Raw genomic sequence first — 26,658 nt, 5'->3', positions numbered from 1 at the left:
AATAGTAGCTATAAGCACTTGCTACCACTCGTAATTGAAGGTTCCCGTTGCGTTGTCGACGTAAGTATAGACACAGTAGGTAGATGACAAGATGTTATATATTTTAGGAGTGAAATCTTTACTTTTTCTATAAACACATACCAACAGTATATTCGCGAAAGGAATAGCCATTTCGACAAATTCCATAGATACATTCATCTGTGTAATAGGACATACTTGTTTAAAAATCCAGAAAAGTAAAAAGATTTTTAAATTTCCACAACTTTAAAGTGGGTAGAAGAGGTAACGTGATGAAAAGAATGATTCATAAGCACATGATGATGTGAATATGCAGTAGGAAAAGGGAACACCAACAAGATCACCGAAAATTACAGGCAGTCAGCAATGTTTTAGCTAACAACGATTGTGACAGTGACAGCAATCAACATCCGAGAATTTTTTTGGAAGTGACGCTGTTTGAAAAGTGAGAGCATTTCATGCAGAGTGCTCATTTTTGTCAGATAGTCTGGATGGCGTGGTGATAAATTATTCTTATTGTAAATTATTCTGCCCTTGGTCTGTATCAAATGGCAGACGGTGAAGAAGAGTATTCAGTCTGACTAGCGACGATGACGAAAAGCCGCTAGGTGTATTAGATGTCGAACGCAAAGCGATAGGTTTCTAATGCAAGACTTTTTATAGGTTGGAAACGTATAACTAAATTTACTTTCTTTCATATACAAGCAGTTAATCGCCGAGCATTTAAAGAATCGAACTCCCATGTGCTCGTGTATAACAGCTTCAAATGCCTTGATGCTTTATAAATGAGTTAAAATGTAAGCGTGTAATTGAAGAAAGGATTTTAAGGTTTGAAATTATGCTTGAAGTTAGTTGGAAGCCAGTAAGTGCACTAATTATGATATACTGCATGAGTGTAGTCCATTGTAGGCAAAACGAAGTTTTTCACGTGTCTCATTGTTTATGACGTCGTATCTTCTGAATTACGAGTCGTACAATGATGTAATTCTACAGGTACGTTCATTGATGTATGTAGCTAATGTCTAAAAGGGTTTCGATAGTAAAGGTGGCAGTAACGAAGTAATGAATTAAATAGTCATGCCTGATGCTGAAGTTTCACTGCGTTCCTTTTTAAACAGAAGCTAGTTTTTCGTGCGTCTAGATGTTTATGACGTCATAGCTCCTGAACTACGTTTTCGGGCCGGAGTGGCAGAGCGGTTCTAGGCACTACAGTCTGGAACCGCGCGATCGCTACGGTCGCAGGTTCGAATCCTGCCTCGGGCATGGATGTGTGTGATGTCCTTAGGTTAGTTAGGTTCAAGTGGTTTTAAGTTCTAGGGGACCGATGACCTCAGCAGTTAAGTCACATAGTGCACAGAGCCATTTGAGCCATTTTTAACTGCGTTTCGTACAGTTATTTAATTTGTCTGCAAACTGTTGCGAACAGAGTTGGTAGTAACGAAATTATACATTAAAACGTCATGTCTCTACCTGATATGTGACGCTATGACAGCGAAAGTGTAGTAACTAATTCACTCATTTCTTTTCTTTATTTTGTGTAGATGTCAGCTAGAAAAAGTTTCTTTAAGTTTTTTATATTATGTGTAAAGTTTGTTGGATGTCACTAAGTGCATCAAATACTGGATGAAAAATGTACGGGTATTTGCGTGTCGTCAGTTATACTGCCTCAAGAAGAACCCACAGTTTCTGATTGTGATACTTTCCTCGCTGTTAAACTTCTCATTAGGTTATACCTTTTAATGAGTAGCTTAAAAGAGCGTTTTAAATTATTAATTTTGGTCAATAATTACATGTTAATTTGAAATCAAAATTTTATTGCCCACTGAAGCAGTTAGATAGGCAACCTGCAAGTCGTACTGGATTTCTGAATAGTCATTCAGTAACCTAGATTACCCCGTTGACAAAATCACATACCTGATGCGCAATATTACTGATTTTATTTGTTCCAGCAATTATCTTTAAGTCTATGAACAGAATAAAACAAAACTATAATTACGATTTAATCTAGATAGACGCTGAAAACACAAATACTTCTCACTAAAACTTGGTATTATAGAAATTTATTTGTTATATCGTATTATTGTCTTGGCAGTATAGAAAACTAAAAATGACAATGACAATGATAATAATAATAATTATATTAATAATAATAAATATTCGCAGTTCACAGGTATGGTGCAGGTTTTTCTTTTGAACGCTATTTCGGCGACTTGCGTGTCCCTAACCTACCCCAGTTATCCAACAGAGGTAAGGTGACATACTGTTTCACATGGAATCCGAATCACGTGTCGCATCTGGTGACTCCTCACAGCGTTGAGAGATGAAGGCTAAGTTTAAACAAAGACTTAAAAATCACCGGTCCGATCGGGATTTGATCCCGCACCTTCTTGGTTTACATGCAAGTGCTTTGTCGCAATTATTTCTTGCCCCCCTCCCCCTTTCTCTTCTTTTCCTCCGCCATTGTTAACGACATTTTGTATGGGCAGACCTCACATGACACTCCTTCAAGTTTATCATTGAAATCTTCTCTCACTTTTTATTTTTATTTTTTATTTTCTCATTACAGAAGGTAGCCAACCATCTGACCGAACACGCTGAGCTACCTTGCCGGCGACTGATAGATTGCCAGGCCTACATAGAAACAAATTATTATTTGTTCAGATATCTTCCCCTAGAGAACTCAGCTGAGAGAACTCACCTCAGTTCACGCTATATAATGAAATACACAACAGCAAAGTATTTTCAAAATAATCCCGTCAGTTGACAGATGAGCCCCCGCGCGTCTAATTTAGTACATTTACAAATATAATTTTAAATTTCACAATGATTTCACCTGTTTAGTAATGATTGATTGCGCATCCCTTGCCTCACTTGTGCAATGTATCGTAATGACGTGGAACGAGTGAATTTACTGGTTATTAAATTAATTTGTATTTAAACATTGCTCCATACTGATCGTTTACAGATTTCACACAATAAAAAGAATATTTTATAAAATAATAAGGGAAATAATGTACACTCCTGGAAATGGAAAAAAGAACACATTGCCACCGGTGTGTCAGACCCACCATACTTGCTCCGGACACTGCGAGAGGGCTGTACAAGCAATGATCACACGCACAGCACAGCGGACACACCAGGAACCGCGGTGTTGGCCGTCGAATGGCGCTAGCTGCGCAGCATTTGTGCACCGCCGCCGTCAGTGTCAGCCAGTTTGCCGTGGCATACGGAGCTCCATCGCAGTCTTTAACACTGGTAGCATACCGCGACAGCGTGGACGTGAACCGTATGTGCAGTTGACGGACTTTGAGCGAGGGCGTATAGTGGGCATGCGGGAGGCCGGGTGGACGTACCGCCGAATTGCTCAACACGTGGGGCGTGAGGTCTCCACAGTACATCGATGTTGTCGCCAGTGCTCGGCGGAAGGTGCACGTGCCCGTCGACCTGGGACCGGACCGCAGCGACGCACGGATGCACGCCAAGACCGTAGGATCCTATGCAGTGCCGTAGGGGACCGCACCGCCACTTCCCAGCAAAATAGGGACGCTGTTGCTCCTGGGGTATCGGCGAGGACCATTCGCAACCGTCTCCATGAAGCTGGGCTACGGTCCCGCACACCGTTAGGCCGTCTTCCGCTCACGCCCCAACATCGTGCAGCCCGCCTCCAGTGGTGTCGCGACAGGCGTGAATGGAGGGACGAATGGAGACGTGTCGTCTTCAGCGATGAGAGTCGCTTCTGCCTTGGTGCCAATGATGGTCGTATGCGTGTTTGGCGCCGTGCAGGTGAGCGCCACAATCAGGACTGCATACGACCGAGGCACACAGGGCCAACACCCGGCATCATGGTGTGGGGAGCGATCTCCTACACTGGCCGTACACCACTGGTGATCGTCGAGGGGACACTGAATAGTGCACGGTACATCCAAACCGTCATCGAACCCATCGTTCTACCATTCCTAGACCGGCAAGGGAACTTGCTGTTCCAACAGGACAATGCACGTCCGCATGTATCCCGTGCCACCCAACGTGCTCTAGAAGGTGTAAAGTCAACCACCCTGGCCAGCAAGATCTCCGGATCTGTCCCCCATTGAGCATGTTTGGGACTGGATGAAGCGTCGTCTCACGCGGTCTGCACGTCCAGCACGAACGCTGGTCCAACTGAGGCGCCAGGTGGAAATGGCATGGCAAGCCGTTCCACAGGACTACATCCAGCATCTCTACGATCGTCTCCATGGGAGAATAGCAGCCTGCATTGCTGCAAAAGGTGGATATACACTGTACTAGTGCCGACATTGTGCATGCTCTGTTGCCTGTGTCTATGTGCCTGTGGTTCTGTCAGTGTGATCTTGTGATGTATCTGACCCCAGGAATGTGTCAATAAAGTTTCCCCTTCCTGGGACAATGAATTCACAGTGTTCTTATTTTAATTTCCAGGAGTGTATAATTACATCTTAAAACACAATTTCTTTCCTTAGAAAAATATGCCCTGAAGTCTGAAAATATCATCTGCCTTCCAGAAGTGCTTAGATGTCATTAGCCGATGACGCGACGCGAAAAGAAAAGATACCTATTGCAGATTCCCTTCTCACGTAACACAATGTAAATCTCTTTTGTGCAATAAAGAATACAATTGCGGAAAAATAACTAATATAGGAAACGGAATGATGGTTAAGAACGTCCCGGTCCCTTCAGATTCTGTTGTACAAAATATATACTTTGAAGAACGAATGTGTGTTTGCATCTGTATTACCACCGTTAAGATTCACATCTATACTGCAGGCGAAGACTTCCGGTACCTGCTTACCCCACTCAGCCCCTAAGGAAGTTTCCTTTATAAGAAATGGGAAAGAGAAAGGCGAGAACAGTTAGGGCCTCTGTTACCTTTACTAAAGCCTACGTTAAGAACAAGTACAGTGTTGGTGCGACATGTGCGAGGGGGAGAGTGGTGTTCCGCCATGTGACTCCCTAATATTGCTCTTTATTGACGCTACAGACAGAGCGTGTTACAGAGACCTAGCGGAAGTCAATGTTCTGTTTAGATGACAGTGACGCATTTGTGCTTCACGCTTGGCAAGTACTAGATCGCAGATTTACGGATGGTTAGGTAGCATTTAATGGAATAAAGTAAAATAACTAAGTGCCAGTGAATCTATGGATTTTTTCCCATCGGCCCATAATAATAAATTTCCCATATTTTCACAATACAATAACTCGTCAGATGATAGCACAGATGCGTGTTTATTTTATCCAGAGCTTGTGATAGTAAAGTGTGTTCGGTGAACAAAATAAGATATGAATCACATCTTTTGTTGTGTAGATCGACGTGATTTCAGAAGTGTTTTACACCGAGATGTACGGTAATGAAATACCCCGCTGCTGACTTTAAGAACTTTGTTATCTGTTAAAGATTGAATTTAAGATTCCTCCGGGATCATTCGCTTTTGTTAAAAGTTTATAATTCATTTTCACATCATAAGTGGTGAATTTCGACCATAGAGACCAATGTCATGTAATACTAAAACTCAGACAGAGTCATCAGCTGTCACAAACCGAAGAAAAGGTATACAGAATATTTCTCAATTCTGTGGTGTTATTATCTGTAAAAAAGAAAAGTTACAAGGGTTGAAACTTCAATAGTGCCTACTATTTATTTACGGTTTACACAAGACAAATATATGATACATGTTTCAAAACTTTATTATCCTTCAAACTAGCCACCAGCACCGTTGTCAGCGATATGGAGAACGTGGGATACAATTAACAGCGCCAGTTGTGTTGGCAGTTAGCCGGCCGTTGTGGCCGTGCGGCTCTAGCCGCTTCAGTCTGGAACCGCGTGACCGCTACGGTCGCAGGTTCGAATCCTGCCTCGGGCATGGATGTGTGTGATGTCCTTGGGATAGTTAGGTTTAAGTAGTTCTAGGTTCTAGGGGACTGATGACCACAGATGTTAAGTCCCATAGTGCTCAGAGCAATTTGACCAAATTTTGTGTTGGCAGTTCGAATGGAGCCGTGAATTGCCCTAACAATATCTGTAAGAGTTCATAAGCGAATACCATGAATTTCTTCCTTCAATTCAGGAAACAAGTTGAAGTCACAAGGACACAAGTTCGGAGAACATGGTGGGTGGTACAGCACTTCCCAGTCCCACCGGCCGAACAAATCAGTCAAACTGGCGCCATATACGCATAATGATGGGCAGTTTCTGCAAAAATTGTCACCCCCTTCTTATTAAAAGCTACTCATTTTTGGGGAACAGCATATGACTACCTTTGACAAAGAGGCGGCAATTTCTTCAATACTCTCCCGGCATTTTGCAGGAAAATTCTCGGGAGCTTATGGCGTGTTTTGACTGATTTGTTCATTGGCGATGGGAAGGGCTGTCGCACCCACGACAAGTCCCCGATTTCAACACGAACTGTCGACGCAACTGACGCGGCTAAGGGTATCCTACGACTCCCACATCACTGACAACGGGTTGTATGCAATACCAGTGACTACTTTGAAGGATAATAAATCTTGGAATACTTATCTGTTAGGTGTAAGTTGTAAGTAAATATTTTCCACTATTAAAGTTCCAACCCTGATACTACGTATCTGTACCCTTAACCATTCAGAATTTTGTATGAAGCTCCAAATGAAACGGGAAGATGTGAAAACACAATATAAAAATTTTCTAGCAGAAATAATGAAGACAGTAAGTAAGAAAATAAGTAAGTAAGTAAGAAGAAGGAGAAGAAGAAGAAGAAAAATCAGTAACTTACGTTAAGTAGTCATGACATTTCATCAGTTAAGATAGCACAGGGTAAACTGTAAGTGGTGTCCAAAAATCCTTTATTTTTGCATCTCTTTCAGCAGATAATTCTGAAACGTAGATCACTGACGTAATAGTGAAAATAATACGACTCCGAAAATATCGTCAGGTAAGTTGAATAAAGCCATTTAGTGTAGGGAAAAAATCAATGGCACCTGGAGATGCTGTTGTTTCAATAGAAATTATTGAACCTGGAGCCTAAGAAATTCAAAAATTGTTTTCAGAACATCTGCAGATGCAATATATAAGAAACTGTCAGCCTCGATTGCGGTGATGAAACCAACCTTTACCTGGGTATCAGCCCAAATAATTGAGACTTCTAAAGAAGATATACATCTACATCTACATTTATACTCCGCAAGCCACCCAACGGTGTGTGGCGGAGGGCACTTTACGTGCCACTGTCATTACCTCCCTTTCCTATTCCAGTCACGTATGGTTCGCGGGAAGAACGACTGGCTGAAAGCCTCCGTGCGCGCTCTAATCTCTCTAATTTTACATTCCTGATCTCCTCGGAAGGTATAAGTAGGGGGAAGCAATATATTCGATACCTCATCCAGAAACGCACCCTCTCGAAACCTGGCGAGCAAGCTACACCGCGATGCAGAGCGCCTCTCTTGCAGAGTCTACCACTTGAGTTTGTTAAACATCTCCGTAACGCTATCACGGTTACCAAATAACCCTGTGACGAAACGCGCCGCTCTTCTTTGGATCTTCTCTATCTCCTCCGTCAACCCGATCTGGTACGGATCCCACACTGACGAGCAATACTCAAGTATAGGTCGAACGAGTGTTTTGTAAGCCACCTCCTTTGTTGATGGACTACATTTTCTAAGGGCTCTCCCAATGAATCTCAACCTGGTACCCGCCTTACCAACAATTAATTTTATATGATCATTCCACTTCAAATCGTTCCACACGCATACTCCCAGATATTTTACAGAAGTAACTGCTACCAGTGTTTGTTCCGCTATCATATAATCATACAATAAAGGATGCTTCTTTCTATGTATTCGCAATACATTACATTTGTCTATGTTAATCTATAATTTGTCTAAGAGGGCATGGTCTAGAAATAAAACTAAAACAGCCTGAATAGGGGTAATTAAATTTTGAAAATGAGGTACAAAGGTACTAGGTCAACACCAAGACTTAAGTTAAGCTCTGGCGTGCGCCTCTTCTCCATGGACGCCGTGCGGTGGGCCTCGGGAGCTCACGTGAAACTAAGCAGGACTAGATAACGCGCTGAAAATCAACATTCAGGGGAACATTGCACATGTCTAACTGAATCCATGACTATCAAAGATAAAGGACCGACGCAGTTATATCTTAAAGCAAATAACTTATAAAAAGGTTGAAAATCTAAAACATAAGGCTTCTGCACCAGGTTGTGACTAAAATGTAACAAACTATGCACAGGTTTGTGTAAGTTCGAACCGAGATTATTGCATTATGGCATACTACGGTTTCGCTGTTTTATGTCCTACGTCATCTTTCGTTAATAACTATTGGTGCGTTATGCAGCATTCGTTGTGAAGGGGCCGATATATTCTAATAGCGTAAGTCGGGGTAGTGTGTTCGAACTTACACAAACCTGTGCATAGTTTGTTACATTTTAGTCACAACCTGGTGCAGAATCCTTATGTTTTAGATTTTCAACCTTTCTATAAGTTATTTGTTTCAAGATATAACTGCGTCGGTCTTTTATCTTTGACAGTCATGGTCTCAGTTAGACATGCACAATGAATGTTGATTTTCAGTGCGTTATCTAGTCCTGCTTAGTTTCACGTGAGCTCCCGAGGCCCACCGCACGGCGTCCTTGGAGAAGAGGCGCACGCTAGAGCTTAACTTAAGTCTTGGTGTTGACTTAGTACTTACGTACAGCATTTTTAAAATGTGATTGCGTCTATTCAGGCTGTTTTAGTTTTATTTCTAGACCATGCCCTCTTAGACAAATTATAGATTCATGTATATCTTCTAAAGAAGTCTCAATTATTTGGGCTGAAACCTAGGTAAAGGTTGGTTTCATTACTGCAATCGAGGCTGATAGTTTCTTATATATTGCATCTGCAAATGTCCTGAAAACAATTTTTGAAGCAGGCGGAGAAGTGGCGCAATAGTGGTGGCAAGCACATGGCGGATATCTGGTCTCACACACTTGCTGTAGATTGCTCTTTATAAATTCTTCTTGGCGACGTATTATCCTCGTTTTAGAGCCATTCCATAATAACAAGAGCACCATACGACAGCCGAAACCACATCCGAGGCAATTTCAACATAAATTGGCTTTCAAATGCCTCACTTGGCACCATCGATGTTAACCGTAGAATGGCTAGCCACTGACTGCGTAGCGTGCTCACCCTTTAGCTGCCCAGGTCGACCGCCAAATCCACCTTTTACGCGCGCCAAGCCACCTCCGTAGCGGAGGGGGTTCCCTGCACTTTTTATACTACACAACACAAGTTCCGTAGGCATGAACCAGCATTCAAAGTACAATTTCCCTTACTGAACATACTTATTTTACAAAGTTTCATTTTTTTAAACATTATTTTGGTTTTCATAATACATATACTACAAACTTAAATTTTCTTTTCTGACGATTCAATGACCTTCATTAGTAAAGAACAAACACTTCGTAGTCACATACACATAATTACACAGTATAAACTACTTACAATCGATATTGGTGCTACAATCGTTTTACAGCACTATTGACAAACAGCACACCACGTCGCCGTATCTGAAGGTGCTCTACAGCACCTATTGATACCGGATGTCTGCGATAAAAGCTATAATCCAGAGGGTGTTTGTTCGTTCGTTATAAAATGTTTCAGTATGAATTAATGGTCTCCGTTATTCCCGTTTCAAAGGAATGATCCAAAATTACTCCATAGGGAGTGAGAATGAATTTTTCTGCCGACGTTTCAGCGAGCTGCGTTTTGGTTTTGTCACAGAACTACAGCGTCATTTCTTTCTCGACCTTTTTTTTCATTTCAGGTTAATGACAGTGCAGCCAGGTTTCATCTCTTGCAACACCTCTATGCAAAAGTCCATTACCTTCAACCAGGAAAATTAGTAAAGGTTCCTCACAGACTTCGACGCAATGATCTATCGATTCTGCAGTTAACTGACGTGGCAACCATCTCGCTGACACTTCACTGATTCACAACATATCATGGACAACATAGTGCACTAAACCAACACTAATGTCCAAAGTAGTTTAAAGTTATACGTCTGGTTTTACTTAATAAGCTTTTCCACAACGGCAACATTTTCTCCGCCAGTAAGCGGCGTGCCTTGTCTGGACGCAGAGCATTTTCCACCGAAGTTACACCTCTCTTAAACTTTCTACACTACTTGCACAAGCGCTGCAAGAACAAGCACGAAACGCCATACTGTGTTGTCATCCTATGATGCATATTCAAAGGTTCAGCAGCTTTACAACTAATAAAACATATTACAGATCGCATCTCAAATGCTGTGCAAGTCGATAATGGAGCGGCCGCACTGACACAGTTTCCTTTCTTGTGATGCAACAAGAGATTACAACTGTTAGTCATTTGTCGTAACGCAAGGGTAGCTCCTGCCAACTGCGAAATCATTACTACGACATGTAGGAATTTTACTGTTCTGTTGAGGTTTTCATTTGAATCGCCCTCGTGATCTGTATTGTAAAGGATGAAAGTAATATCCTTAAAATCGGTTTGCTACAGACTTCTTGAACATATTCTAAGTTCGAATACAACAAATTACTTTATATAGAAAACCTTCTGTACACAAATCACCACAGATTTACAACGCATCTCTTTTGCGAATCTCAGGTTGCCCTTTTCTCTCCCGATACTCTGCAAATCATGAATACAGCGCAAAAGCCAGATCCTGTATCCCTAGATTTCCGGGAAGCGTGCAACGCGGTGCCCCACTGCATACGGTGGAGGAAGATCCAATCACACGGTATAGGTTGCCAGATGAGTGAGTGGCTAGAAGACTTTTTAAGTAATAAAGCCCAGTATGTTGACCTCGAAGGTGAGTGTCCATCAAAGACAAGGTTATCGTCAGGAGTGACCCAGAGATGTGGGATGCGATCGCTTTTTTTTTTTTTTTATCTGTGTTTATAAATGACCTGATTGGCAGGGTGAACAGCAATTTATTGCTGTTTGCTGATGACGCTGTGGTGTACTGGAAGGTATGGTGGAGTGTCTGTAGGAAAATACAAGACGACTTAGACGAAATTCCTAGTTCCTGTGATAGTGGCAGCTAGCTCTAAAGACAACCACATTGATTAAATATCTAGGCATTACGCTTCCAAATGATATGAAATGGAATGAGCACATCAGATTGACAGTAGGCAAGACGAATGCTCGACTTCGTTTTATTTGAAGAATTTTGGGTCTAGCTCATCCACATAGAATACGGGGTATAGAGGCGTAGTGCTACTGGTTCACATTCGGACTACTGTTAGAGTGTTTGGGTTATCCATCTTGTCTGATTAAGGTTCGACCGGCATCCAAATATTACGGATATCCCTCACGAATTGAAATGGGAATCCATGGGAAAAGGGGACGCTCTTTTTGCAAGACACTGTTGAAATGTAGAGAACAAACATCTGGGGTCTATTGCAGAACGATTCAGCTGCCGCCTACGTGTATTTCACGTAAGGGCCATAACATAAGATGCGAGGAATTAATGCTCGTACGGGGATTTGGGGATTTTGGACAGTCGTTTTTCGCTTGCTCCATTTGGTTGTGGAACAGGTAAGGAAATGACTAGTAGTGGTACAAGACCCCTCCGCCATGCAGCGTAAGGTGGTTCGCGGGTTATGTATGTATATGTAGATGGTGATATATGATTCCTTTCATGCCAGTGTTGGTGCTGGTAACGGAGAAAGGTATTGGTGGGAGACTAGAAGACCCATTTAAACGACGCATTCCGACCAAGAAAAATAATATCGTTAGAGAATAAAACAATAATGTCTCTGCAGCTTCGAAATTGCGGAATAAGTAAACGACGAGCGACGGGCCGCTGTTCATCGGGGACCACGGGCAGCAGCTGGCGCGGCGATTCATTATTGAGAGGAAGCGGATTACAGCGGCCCAGTAACGGCGCCGCCATTCACTGGGCTGCGGGCAAAACGCGCCGCGCCAGATTACTATGAGCGGCTCCCACTCAATGCAAATTATACATCAACACGCCGCATGGCCGCCGCGGGAAGCCGTAAATAATGCGCCGACAGCGCCGCATCGCCACAGCGGCCAGTTTGCCAATCAGGGCGTTCGCTTGCCGCGCGCCACGCGCCCCGCCCGGAAGAAACCACCCGCTCGTCCTAATGGCGAAATTGGGGCCACTGCCCAATTATGATAACGGGAAAAATTCCATGTGCGGCTACCGAGTAAATTTTCCATTCCATAACGAGCGTTAGTCGGCTCTACACTTAAAAAAAGAAAAAATCTAGAGAAATAGAGCCTCGAACAAAAAACTGATGTTGCATTATGGAGTTGGTGAGCTAACATTCCTCGTCGTGATATCGGGTGTTTTTGATTTGCTTGCAGTCTACATCGCTCGTGTCGTTTAATACCATCTACTTCAGCCATGAAAAAACCTTGTGAACCCGCAGGCCTAATTCACATACTTACTTAATGATGTACACTACAGTAGAAAGTTTTGTAGCGTAATTTTTTTAGTGGTTTATAATGTTCCTTGGAGTGTCTATTTTTAAGATTCATTCATATCAAGCGTGCCACAAGTGTTAAAATATGTTAAAACCGCGATTTACTGCATGGGGGTCAGGAACATCCGAGAGCTCGAATACAACCAATACTTACATAATTAGTGACGGAACGGGTGTACTATGACATGTCCGAAAGAACAGATAGCATATATAAGGCTCACCGGCCATTTGACCAACTTCTTCTGCGCAGATGCACAAAAAGTGCCCAAACTCTTACGAAAATCGGCAGTAAAGCCACTAGTAATGAGTATAATGGGCAGGACCACTATGAATATAGTGCAGGACAATAAGTTGGGAATGTGGGGTCACGGGAGGCGTGCCAGAGATAAGTCCCTGCAGTCGCTCTATCCTCTGTGTCCTCGGTGGCTGAGATGGATAGAGCGTCTGCCATGTAAGCAGGAGATCCCGGGTTCGAGTCTTGGTCGGGGAACACATTTCCAAATCTCCCCGTTGTCTTATATCAAAGCCTTTATGCAGCTAAGGGTATTCATTTCTTTGTAAAATACTATTCTCAACAAGATTTCTCTTCGTAACATGATTCGTTCACGGTAAACAGTCTGAAAGCACGTGCTTACCTCGCGTATACTTAGTTTGTCATTTCGCATTTTTTTATACAAGTAAAACTTGATTCCTGAAAATGACAAACGCATTTATACGGACAGAAAAGGTTCGAAAAGTAATGACAATTGTACAGAAAACTGTTTGATTCGTAACCAGAAGCCAGTTAACTGTCGTAATTTCGTGAAAATGAGAGTACACATCGGCGAGGAAAAGGCCAACTGCACGGTGCTGGCATTTTTTTAAATTACACCAGATAGTATGTTAGACAATATCGTCAGTTTCAAAGCAGTTTTTGAAATATTGTTCTAGGTCAGACGTTGTGGCGTTCAGGGCTCCCACCAACCAACCACGCACTCCATGAAGGTCTCTCATCGGCCGGCCGGTGTGGTCAGGCGGTTCTACGCGCTTCAGTCTAGAACTGCGCCACCGTTACGGTCGCTGGTTCGAATCCTGCCTCGAGCATGGATGTGTGTGGTGACCTTAGGTTAGTTGGGTTTAAGTAGTTCTGAGTTCTAGGGGACTAATGACCTCAGGTGTTAAGTCCCATAGTGCTCAGAGCCATTTCAACCATTTCTCTTGTCGTAGGTGTGTGATGTTCTCTGGGTGCAAGTTTTAGGTGTGTGTTAAGGGCGTTTAATAAAGCTCTAAAGTCGATTTTGTAATTTGGTATGACAGTTTATTGAAAAAAAATCTAGAATGTCGGTTCCAAAATCGGGCGTCACCCTGGTCCGTCCCCTTCACCTCGCTGGCCGGCTAACGACCTGACACTACAGCAGCACTCTATTGCATAAAGTAGAAACAGCTGAGCCTGTAACGGTAATTTTCTATGGGGTAATGGGCCGACACAATTGGCAATAACGGCACCACATTCTCAACACGCCACGCCAACAAAGTATGCCTCAAAACTCGAGTTTTTAGGAGTACTTCCGTTTAATGTTCACCCCATCTTCAGATGTTTAACTTTCATATCTGTCGTAAATATTGTTCATTTACTTACATTTTACAATAGTTGTCTTAAAAAATTCCACTGCAAAATTCTGCAACGCCATTAGCAAATAAACGATTTTCGTGACACGTAAAAAAATGTAAATATCTCATGACGGGATGCCAAGCATCTTGAAATGTTGTCACAGAAGAACAGACGCCTATAAAAGCAACTGTTTGCAGTTAATTCATTATAAATTACAGTTTCAACAGTTGCAATGTTCTAATACGTCCACAAAGAACAAGAATTATGTAACTACTGTTAAAACGAGAAGGAATAGAAAATCAAAATACCACAATGAGACCTGCGGTCTCCGTTGACGAGTAGTAATGAGTAACTTTCGGTTTTTGGCAACACGCAGCTCATTAAAGTGTTTGAACTGTAGTGTCTTAATATACACCCACTATGAGCAAGGATTTTTTAAATATTTGTCCAAAAATTCTTTCGATGTCTGATCACAGAGGCATGGACTGATTCTGGGACACTAAGAAAAGTAACCCGCCATTTCTTTATTCATTTTAAAAAGTTTAGAAATCTAGATCGATTGAACCTAACGTATGAGGGCTGTAGTATACAGAAGCTATACTGAAAAAATGCGAACAACGGAATGGCGAATACCCGAAAATGCACCACGGGAGGAGTACATGCTGTCCCATGAATTCCTTTTGAGGACCGTATTGAAGCCACTCGCAGGTTTCAATAATTATTTAACTGAAATGAATTTTCAATATATCACATTTTTCAGTCTAATCCGTGCACCTTATGTTTTTCGTTTTATGTCTTACAAATATTTTCGTAGCAAAAAAAAATTTATAGCCTAACCAAATATTTTCAACACCATCTCTATGGGATTAGGAATTTTTATGGGGCTGGGAGAAATTATTTTATGTTTCGTAGTTCGATTTGAATCATGTTGTAATAAAGAAAAAATTTCTGTTTTTAACTGTAATATATGTGACATTTTTCAGTCGATTTTCAGCATTTTGATGAGATTACAACAAACACATGTGATAAATTTCGGTTGTATACAGCTTTCTTTATCAGACTGAACCGAAATACTGCTTCCTCCTCCATTTCTACTTTAATCAAATTTTACATGCAATCACTTTTCCTGTGAACCAGTCCTGATTGGAACAGGATAAAGAGGACATGGTAGTGGTACACGAAGTACCATAGCCACACACACCATCAAGAAAGATAATATTGTATTGTCATCCAGAACTGAATCACATTGAAAATTTAAGTCTCCCGCTGATCGGGTAGTTAGTTTAAAATGAACTGCAAAACATATACGGAACAGACAGACCGATAGGAAAGCTGCATAATAAATACTTGCTAGAGAAGGAAAAGGAAGATGATTGTTTCATTTCCTCGTCAACGTCTTGCTCATCAGAGACAGAGACAAAGCTCGGACTGCGAACTTGAGGGGAAAGGAACTAACTGGTCGCGTTGTTAGAGGAAGCATCTTAGTGCTTGCTTTAAGCAATTTAAGGAAACCACCAAAAATTGCTATACTGGCAATTAAGACAGCAACCCCAGTGAGATGGGAATAACGAAACTTTACTTACTGTGGGTATACGGCGCAATAGGATAATAAATTATCATATTTGTAGATGGTTTGTGTGCAGTGTGCAAAAATCAGTACTTAGAGCATCCGCCTATCACAACAACAATTGCTATAACCGAAGTGAGATTGAATGACAAACGTCATTTCAAGCTGCTTCAACTCTTTGTCATAGATCATCGTAGTGGCTGGCGAGTGTTTGCGGGCCAGCCTCTTCGATAACCATTACTAGATGAGAAGTCGTTGATCAGGGCAGCAGTCATACACCCTCTACATCGAGATAGCTGACGACGGTATGAACAATAGGCTAACGCATATTGTTGAGCAGTGATGTCACGGAGACATCAAAGTAGGGACCGAGCGACGTGGCGCCGAGGTTACCAAACTGGACTCGCATTCGTGAGGACGACGGCTCAGACCCCCGTCCGGTAATCCAGATTTAGATTCTCCGTGATTTCCCGAAATCGCTCCAGGCAAATTCCGGGATGGTTCCTTTAAAGTAGCACTGCCGATTTCCTTCCCCATCCTTGACACCATGCGACCTTGTGCCCCGCCTATAATGATCTCGACATCGACTGGACGATACACGCCATCTTCCTTTTTTTCCCCTCCAAGAATAGGAAAGATTCATCGACTTTAACTAGTCAGAAATGTAACGGCTGCCGTCCAAATTACCAGCGTTGCGAACAGGAGGGTAGCTATGCGAAGCAGAGGTGATTGTGATGTGTACTCTAGGTAGGCTCATATCTCGATGACGAATGCAATCTAGTAAGGCTCATACTCGTCGGAGCCTCCACAGGCCGATATGTTCATCACGATGAAAAACCGAGACTAGGCTGGAAGGACGACGTGATGCCAAACATGTGTCCAGGTCGTCGACGGGTGTACCCCTGTTCCCAAGTCTCACACTGCTTGGAAGCATGAAATGATCGCCGTGGTGCTTCTGACGTCGTCGTCCTGTCCGTGTGGATATATGTCTTGCTGTAAATAAGCCCATTTTCTAATTCAAGGTGCGTGCCGAAGTGAGCTGAGTGAACAGAATGCCTGTGCCCTTGCGTATTAGTAGCGTTTCGTCAATGGCATCCTGCACAGCGTTCCGTGTGGCGCTGCTGAACTCATAGATTCTGTATTCACCAGACAGTATTTAGATCTGTAACAGTGCGAGCATCAATATCACGTAACGATAAACCGCACTCTCGATAGACGATGATCCCACCGCTGTCGAGTTCGGACACATGCTGACAGGCGTTACTTGTTCTTCCGCGAAGCACGACACGAACGTCTCAGACGACAAATAATATTAAAGTGTGGTTTTCGAATGAGAAAACGATGCGTAATGTTTCCTTATAAACGGAATGTAGATGGTGTTACTCCTACCTGCTCTGTGTGATTGCGCTGAAACGCTAATGCCTTGCCACCATCTGTGTTCTCGCTTTTAATATTTCTGTCACTGCTGTCAGCAATTGATGTTTTTACTTCGCCACCGGCAATGGAGGGTGAAACTTTGACAAAGCCAGCCAATAGTGCTGGTGAAACGTCAGTAAAATCATTAGATGAACGTCGGCCGAAGAAACCGAGACAGGAGCCAATAGGCAGTTCGTCAACAAGTGGCCGCGAAAGCCTTAACAATTTTGTTTTTACTTCACCTTCCACATAAAAAAGTAAGCGGCGAGTTCTAGGTTTTGAATTAGTTGTGGAAAGAAGATTGTAATCGCTGATTAATTTCTTGGCGTAGTTTTTTTTGTTTGTACGTTTGAACTCGTTTTAGATATGCACCCCTATTCTCTTAGTGAAGTATCTAATATTTTGTTAGCGCTGTAGAATTTTTTCGTACCAAAAGTACAGTAAGAATACAGTGGTGCAATAGAACAACTATGTCGAGCCTTACGCAGGAACTGATTTCTATTTCAAAGTTATCAAACAAAAAGAATCACAACCAACAAACAAAGAAAAACAAACAGAATGCTAGGAAACAACCAAGTGAATTTTACTGCCTGTGAAGCGGTATCACTTACATGAGTGAATCATGAAGAATAATTTACTAACGGCAGCAAATAGAAAAGGACCGTATAGCAGGCAAACTAAAACAGAAGACATAAAGTAGGAACAGTAGAGAAATTTGACATTTACCAAAACTTAAGAAAACTAAATTAAACTAAATGTCACGACACACACACACACACACACACACGCACACAGCCTTCTCACTGGTTCGATGCAGCCCACCACGAATACCTCTCTGTGCCAACCTCTCCATCTCAGAGTAGCACTTTCAACCTACGTCGTCAAGCATTTTCTGGATATATTCCAATTTCTGTCTTCCTCTACAGTTTTTTACCTTCTACAGCCCGCTCTAGCACCATTGAAGTGATTCCCTGACATCGTAACAGATGTCCTATTATCCTGTCCCTTGTCCTTGTCAGTGTTTTCCACACATCCATTTCCTCTCCGATTCTGCACAGCCGACCGGAGTGGCCGAGCGGTTCTAGGCGCTACAGTCTGGAACCGCGCGACCGCTACGGTCGCAGGTCCGAATCCTGCCTCGGGCATGGATGTCTGCGATGTCCTTAGGTTAGTTAGGTTTAACCCATTACTGGCCATTGTCCCTTTTTTGGGACGCGTATGTTTTACTTATTTCTACATAAGCAATGGAGCTTTTAGCCTTTATTGTTGCACCTGTAGGTTCAACTAACTGCTATAATGCCTGTAACTGCAAAATAAATAACTTTTTCCTAGGTACTTCACATCAGGAAAAAATTATAAACTTGCCGATTTTTTGTTCTCGCACTTGGCAGCACTGTATGTCTGCTGATAGTTCCTGGACGACAATGAGCTGTGATTTAGTTGTCTGGGCGTGTTTGTTGTGAACATACGGATGTCCGTGTAAGATTAAGTATACTTCAGATTTTTTCAAGTAAGTGCAATATCGACATATTTTATGCGTCCCATTAATGGGACAATGGCATGTCACATTATCATTTATTGTTGATGTGCCCTATTCTTGTATACACGTGTTATACAGAGAAGAATTGCATTTTACGTTCTTTATATCTGCTGTTTTTCATATTCTATTCGAATTTTACGATTCCAACAGGATAAAAAGATGCCGCGAAGACTTACACTTGAAGAAATTCTACCAGAACTAGAGAACTATCAGAGAGCGACGATGAAGATAATGACGTAGAATTGGCGATTATTCCACCAGATAAAGATGTAATAACAGATGAAGAAGACATTGACGAAAATGTACTGCACAGTGAGTCTGTTGTACAAGATCTAGCCGGTACTTTAGAGGTCATAACTAGCCGAGATGAAGCGACAAATTACAGTACTATTACTCCTCTGAGTTCTACTAAAAGATACTGACGGTCAAAGAAAAAGGAAATATCTGTTACAATGCCACAGCTCATTGAAGAATACAATGCCCATATGGGTGGCATAGATCTACTGGACAAGCAGATATCACTTTATAGGACGAGGATAAGGTCAAAGAAATGGTGGCGGCCATTATTCACACAGTTGATGAATATCTGCGGAGTAAACACATGGCGTGCATACCAAATTGCTAACTCTACTGAGAAGCTCTCACTTTTGGATGTCCGACGGAGAATAGTGATGTTTTACCTATCAAAGAAAACAGGATCAGTACCAAAACACAAAGAACCACAAGGAAGCAAATTGATGGGAGGACGGGTGAGCACAGATGTACGACTAGATCCAGGAAATCATTTCATTGTGTCAAGTAAAACAGAGATGAGATGTGTTTACTGCAAGAAAAAAACAACAAAAATTTGTAATAGGTGCAATGTTGGTGTAAACGACAAGTGTTTTCCTTCATTTCATACGGAATAGACATTTTATAATATTAAAACATTCTTTATTTATTGTTTTTGTTGTTTCTTACAATATTATGCATGGAAAATAAGATTGTGAATTTGGATAGCGCATTTGGCCAATGTCCCAAAAATGCGACGGTCTGTAGTTTTTGTTCTAATAAACTGAAAATCTTCAAAACAACTTTTTATTCAATTAATCACTCAATGTAACGTATTTATGTATAAAAGTTTGCAAAAAATGATACGACAGAGTTTTGGCCAGTAATGGGTTAAGTAGATCTAAGTTCTAGGGGACTGGTGACCTGAGAAGTTAAGTCCCATGGTGCTCAGAGCCATTTCATTCTGCACAGAACTTCCTCGTTCCTCACCTTATCCGTCCACCTAATTTTTAACATTCGTCTGTAGCACCACATCTCAAATTCTTCGATTTCCTTCCCTTCCGTTTTTTCCCACAGTTCATGTTTCACTACCATACAATGCTGTGCTCCAAACGTACATTCTCAGAAATTTCTTCCTCCAAGGAAGGCCTATGTTTGATACTAGGAGACTGCTCTTGGCCAGGAACGCCCTTTTTGACAGCGCTGATCTGATTTTGATATCCTCCTTGCTCTGTCCATCACTCGTTATTTTGCATCCCAGATAGTAGAATTCAATAACTTCATACACTTCGTCACCATCAATCCTGATATTAAGTTTCGCGTTTTTCTCATTCCTGCTATTTCTCATTACTTACGTCTTTCTTCGATTTACTCTCAGTCCATATTATGTACTCAGGAGATTGTTCATTTCATTCAGCATATCATGTAATTCTTCTTCAATTTCACTCAGGATAGTAACGTCATCCGCGAACCGTACCGCTGATATCCTTTCACCTTGGATTTTAGTTCCACTCCAGAACTTACTTTTAATTCCATTATCGCTTCTTCGATATGATATTGAACAGTAGGAGCGAAAGACTGCAACCCTGTCTTATACTCTTTTTAGTCTGAGCACATAGTTCTTCGTTATTATTCCCTCTTTGCTCCTGTACATATTGTATATTACCCGTCTCTCCCTACAGATTACGCCCTACTTTCCTCAGAATTTAGAACATCTTGCACCATTTTACTTTATCTAATGCTTTTCCAGGTCAAAAAATCCTATGAATGTATCTTGATTTTCCTTTAGTCTTTCCTCCATTATCAACCGCAACGTCGGAATTGCCTCTCTGGTGCCTTTACATTTCCTATGGTCCAAATGCTTGTCATCTAACACATCCTCAATTTCTGTTAAACTGTTCACAGTAACACACTCTTTGCCCTACCTCCTACTCATATCGAATCCTGTTCCCGTTACAACATTTTCCGCTGCTGTTGATATTACTCTTCTGACAGAAATCCTTGGCTTCTTTCCATTTCACTTCACCGACCCTTACTATATCTAGATTGAGCCTTGCATTGCCCTTTTCAGATTATCTAGCTTCCTTACTACTTTCAAGCTTCTGACATTCCATGCTACGACTCGTAGAACATTATCCTTTCGTTGATTATTCAATCTCTTTCTCATGGTTACCTCCCCGCTGGCAGGCCTCTCCCGGAGATCCGAATGGGGGACTATTTCGGAATCTTTTCCCAATGGAGAGATCATCAGGACACTTCTTCCATTACAGGTCACATGTCCTGTGGGTACACGTTACTTGTCTTTACTGCAGTGGTTTCCATTGTCTTCTGCATCCTCATGTCGTTGATCATTGCTGGTACTTCCGCCTTTAGGAGCAGTTTCCTACCCAAAAGACAAGAGAGTGCCCCGAACCTTTGCCCGCTCCTCCGCCATCTTTGAGAAAGGTCGTTGGAAGAATGAGGATGACTTCTTATGTCGGAAGCCTTCGCCCCAAAGAGTGGCGATTAATCGAAATTTTAGCAGTCTGCACGCATACAGAACTGGAAAGGTAAGCATCCAATCAAACAGACAGGTAATAGAGAGTGTCTATACCTAATGAATAGTAGTAACATGAGGTAGCAAGTCAGTGCATAGAAGATAGGAAAACCTTCAGAAAGTAAGAAAATTCAGACACAAAGAAGGAAACAAAAGTTGAGTGAACATTTAACAAGGCAATTTAAATGCATAATTGTGTCCAACAGCCACTGGCAAGTCAGTCTCGATATACCCAACCCTGCTTTTTGAAAGAGAGACTACTAAGTAAGGAGCGAAATGCGACTATTGGATGATGGTCACGCGAGCTAAATACGGAATTTAAATCTCTATGGTTGTTTAACATAAGATAGGCTTTGGACATTACTTTCTCTACAGGAGACGTAGGCTGCTATGAACCGCAACAGCATGTCTCTTTGAGTTGTATTTTTGAGCGCAATTAACTAGCCGTTTGTGAACGCGTGAATACTGCTCTAAGGCACAGATTGAAGGCTGCCGCCGCCAGAGGACTGGGCTACTCACGATAGATGTCTAGCTTCCAGGAGTCCTCCAGCGAGCTGTCGGGGATGAGCGGCGTGCTGGCGCGGCACGTCAGCAGCTTCCCACTGTCCTCCATGGTCGGCACGAACGTCAGCGTACTGGTGGTCACGTTGCCGTCCGGACTCGACTGCAACAGGCACCGCCGAGGTTCCAATCATACTTCACCGTCGAGTACTGGCCCACATGGTTTCAGTGTATTAAACTGTGTGTGTTGAAATATCAACCCATTAAATATATGCTGTACAGCAATTTTGATTGGAGGTGGTTTTAGTTTTCTTTGACCACTGGACACTTTTTTTCCTATGTATATCTTTGATATCAAAACTCAGAAGTTAACACGGGATATTCGAGTTCTTATCCACTATCGAGCCGAGTTCTGTTCGGCCAAATACCAGGAGAGTTGGTATTGGGGCAGAAAGGATTCCTGTTGGAATGTTTTTAGTTGGTGTTTCCAGACATCGGTTCTGCTTTATTTCCAAAGAAAAACTTCTCGGGAAGCTTGGTCGGAAACGGGGGATTTACGAGTATGACATATTTATTACCCTCCACAATTTGATTAATGTAAATAATGAAATTTTGGGAGTACATTTGTGTAGGTAAAATATTTAATGGATTAACACTACAAGAACGTACATGCATTGTGTTGTACAGATGCCAGATATCAGATTGTTGGAAGGAGTACCACACCTGTTGCAGTTGGCCGATCAATGCAAGTTTTCGTCCGATGAAATCCCATATTTGCTTGATTGCAGACAGATCTGGCGATCGAGCAAGCCAATACAACATGTCGACACTTTGTAGAACATGTTGGGCTACAACAGTGGTATGTGGCCAACGTTATTCTGTTGGGAAACACACCCTGGAATACTTTTCACGAATGACAGCACAATACGTTGAATCATTAGACTGACTTACGGTTTTTCAGTCGGGGTGCGTGGGACAACGACAAGACTGAGCCTGCTGTCATACGAAATCGCAGCCCAGATCATAACTCAACGCGCAGTTCCAGTGTGTTTGGCGCACAGACAAGTTGGTTTCATGTGTTCAGCTTGTCTCCTACTTCTCCTAACCGACACACGGCCATGGGCGGCACCGAGGCAGAACCAGCTTTCATCAGGAAACGCAACAGACCTCCACTCCGCCTTCAACTAGCTCTCGCTTGATACCACAGATGTCGCAAATGGGCTGTTGTTTGATGTCAATGGAACTCACGCTACATGGCGCCTGGGTCGGAGTTGTCCTTGAAGTAACAGATTTGTTACCGTTCGTTTTGTTACGGTGGTACCACCTGCTGCTGAAATTGCAACTGCAGATGCACTTACTAGATGTGCCAGAGCCATACGCCGAACAGGATGGTCGTCCTCTCCGATTGCCATGAGGCCGTCCGGAGCCTGGTCCTCTTGCGACTGTACCTTCTCGTGACCACTGCGCCAACAGTAGAGGCTACATTCTTTCCTAGTCTTTCTGCAGCATCGTAGAAGAATCATCAGCATCTCATAGGCCTGTTACACGACCTCGACCAAACTCAATGGGTTATTGATATTGGCGTCATTGCCGCCTTAAAGTCATTCTTGACCAACTTCAACTCACCATGCCTAATCTCAAAGGTAACTAACCCTCACGACCGTTACAGCATGTATTTAAAGCAAACCACATTTGAATCCTCATAGTGGTGATACCAGCACAAGTCTTAAGTGACTGGCCTGAAATTTCAATAGACGTCATCTTTCATACCTATAAACAGACCTATCATCTCTCATTTATGTCGCACAATTCCTTCGTGGTGTTGGTATTTGTTTCCTTTAGTGTATTTTTGGGACAACGCGTTCCAGACAAAAAAGGGAAGTGCGTATTTGAATATCCGTTTATGTATATAGCTTAGAGACGTCGATGGGTTCCTCAACATAGTCACTACTTATACTCTTTCCACCACCAGTTTATGTAGTTATTCCAAACGTTGGAGTAAGGGGATGGAGTACACAGGTATTCTATCACCAAGGTGACACCAGTGATTTACACAACCTAACGACAGTTTCCACAAACGAGGAGCGAACTGGGAATGAAGACTTCTGAAGCCACTTAAACTGAAGTATCGTAATTCGTTCTGCATGTTTTTTATTCCTTCTTCAAAGAGTAAAAAATCAGTTACATGCAGTACATTATTTTTCATCAATCCTGAGTTTGGAAATAGCACCACCTGTTCTCCAGAGTAATAAGAAGAGGGATTCGTATTGCTATCAACACTGGGATACACACGGTTGGTTTTACTGAGCTTTTGCTTTATAAGAGGCGTTTGGAATTTAATTCAGGGTATCGGCACTAATTTTTTTTATGTATGGTTGTTAGAAATAGATATCGTCCACTGCCAGAACTGACCAGAAATTATTTATCATTTCATTGATTTATCGTGTCCTTGTGTGTTGTCACGAAGGAAAATTTCCATGGACTTGGAGATAATTATTGAATACATTAACAAATATAAACAGTTATTCAAATCTGCACTATCTGTAAACTGCTAAAAACTCTTTTTGTGTATTCAGGCCGAATTTACAATCGAAAACCTTGGAGGAAAGCTGCTTACTATAAAAACCTTCCACTTATTCAGTTACAGTCAATTGCTGCCATTTAATCTTACTGACAGCCGAATAACTACGTGTCCACATTTATATTACGATACCATACGACTGGTGTTATCCAGCTCGGAAAAAAATTCGCAATACCGTTCGAAACTAGTGGAGACACACTCGAACTCTACTATTCACCCATAAGCTGGTGGGAAAAAAGGATGGGACGTAAGGTACTATCTTTATTCTTTTTGATGGGTAATAGGTTCAAGTGATGAGATGCTGGTGTTGGAGACAGCTTACCGCTGAGGACAATATCTATTGTTACTGAACATCAGAGTTCGCTACACACTCCTGCTCAAAAACCACGCTGCAGTCCAGGTAACCGAAGCCAACATACACTACCATAACTCATGAAAAACATGCATCACAGCACTAATTACACTTCAAAATTGTTGTGAAAAAACCAGCACTTGTAATTGACGTGTCATAATGTAACACATGTACTATGAAAAATGTCCTAAAAAACAGCAGAGGGGGAGATTTGATCGTGCATTCTCCTTGAGAAGCGTCGACAAACTGCTGAAACTCGAGACCCACTCACATCCTTCTCTCTTTCCATCCATCCACATACGTGGACGACACAGGCTTTTTCAAACGAACAGCCGCTCCACACAATGCCTCGTGGCAGGAAGTGTCCGCTGACCGCCTTGAGGCGATGGTCCTCAGCCAACACAAAAGCGTGTATAGCGGAGTAAACAATAGGAGATAAAAGGATGACCGCATCAAGCGCAACTTGTTCATCTAAAATATAGCGGCACGTCTCCCACATGCCACTCCGTGGTCAGAGTGTGGCTGTGGCCGGCGACCACCCACTGTAGACAGTCGCCCCCCCCCCCCCCCCCCCTCTTTCCCCCAGCAGTCCACCTTTCTGCGATGGAAAACATTGTACTTACCATCAAAGAAATTCTTTCTTGCAATCAGCTAAACGTATTTTTTGGAAAGATAGAGCCCCTCCATAACAACAACGAAATTCCGGATGACGCTCCAAATGGGTTTTTCAGAAGCCGGGTGCTATGGAAACAGGAAGTCTTCCGCCTGAAGTGACCAAAGCCTCACACCACAGTGTCTTCACCACAGCCAGCTCCAGCGAGCACACTGCTGGGCGTCCAGTGCTATCGACGCCGAAAAAGGCTACACATATTGTAGAGTGTGACGCTGTCATCCCTCACAGTAAAACTATGATAAAAGGAGACTATCCCAACCGTTGGTTGTTTGTCCAAAGGGACAACTGCGACATCTTAAGGAACTCAGCCACCACGCCTTTCCGAGCACTGGACGGTTATATCAACGTGACTCCTATATTAAAGCAACTATATCACGGCAATAATAAGTGTCCTCTTTCCACGAAAATAACCACAGGCCATTTTCTTTTAGTTTTATGAGCAAAATGGTATAGTTTTTATATTCAACTGCAGGATACAATTCACATCTCATAATTTTGCGACATCCAGTGAAGTGCACTGCCACCCACTACAGATGATCAAGTGTGTTACTAACATTTCAAACACGTAAAATGACAGGAGACAACACAATCTTTCACGCCATTAGCTCACATATCTGAAAAAAAAATCTCAATCGTTTCACGTTCGACAACAAGAAGCTATTACTCAAAAGGACGTAACGGTTTTGTACACTATGGCAGTGATCATTTTACAGTTGCAGTACTATGTCATACAGGCGTTCATGAAACAAATCGTGAGCACCTGTCTTGTAATGTAATCTCGTAAGATTTTACCACGCACCTTTTCCATGACATCAAAAACAGTTACCATCTGCATGTTCACAATTGACATTTTTTATGCATAACTCACCACTAACGACATGCCTAAAATTTCTGTCATACGACAGCAGGTTCTTGCGTTCTAGTTTTGCAAGACAATTGATCATCACTACCGTTTCTCGCCATCAACTCGTATGTCTAAGAAACAACCCGCCATCATTTCTAGATTGCACAATGAGCTATTATTCAAGTGGTGTCTACTTTATAATTGGAAGTTATGATGTATGAAATAACGCCAATTTTTTTTAACACGCAATCGTGGCCGTAATAATAAAAAAACAGTCATGAGTCCACGAG

At 42.3% G+C, this 26,658-nt stretch overlaps 1 protein-coding gene across 1 annotated transcript in view; it reads right to left on the bottom strand.

The window, feature by feature from the left end:
* Window positions 1-26,658, bottom strand: part of LOC126481897 (nephrin-like) — a gene marked incomplete at its 3' end in the record, with an annotated part of 714,415 nt that overhangs the window by 61,429 nt on the left and 626,328 nt on the right. The window contains exon 7 of the mRNA XM_050105855.1: window positions 21,937-22,081. Within this exon, the coding sequence (XP_049961812.1) occupies window positions 21,937-22,081 (145 nt within the window). The remainder of the gene's footprint in view (window positions 1-21,936; window positions 22,082-26,658) is intronic.

The sequence above is a fragment of the Schistocerca serialis genome, chromosome 5, assembly GCF_023864345.2.
Source record: "Schistocerca serialis cubense isolate TAMUIC-IGC-003099 chromosome 5, iqSchSeri2.2, whole genome shotgun sequence".
NCBI lineage: Eukaryota > Metazoa > Arthropoda > Insecta > Orthoptera > Acrididae > Schistocerca > Schistocerca serialis.
Note: the sequence above shows the minus strand (reverse complement) of the source record. Positions and strands in the feature narration are given on the sequence as shown.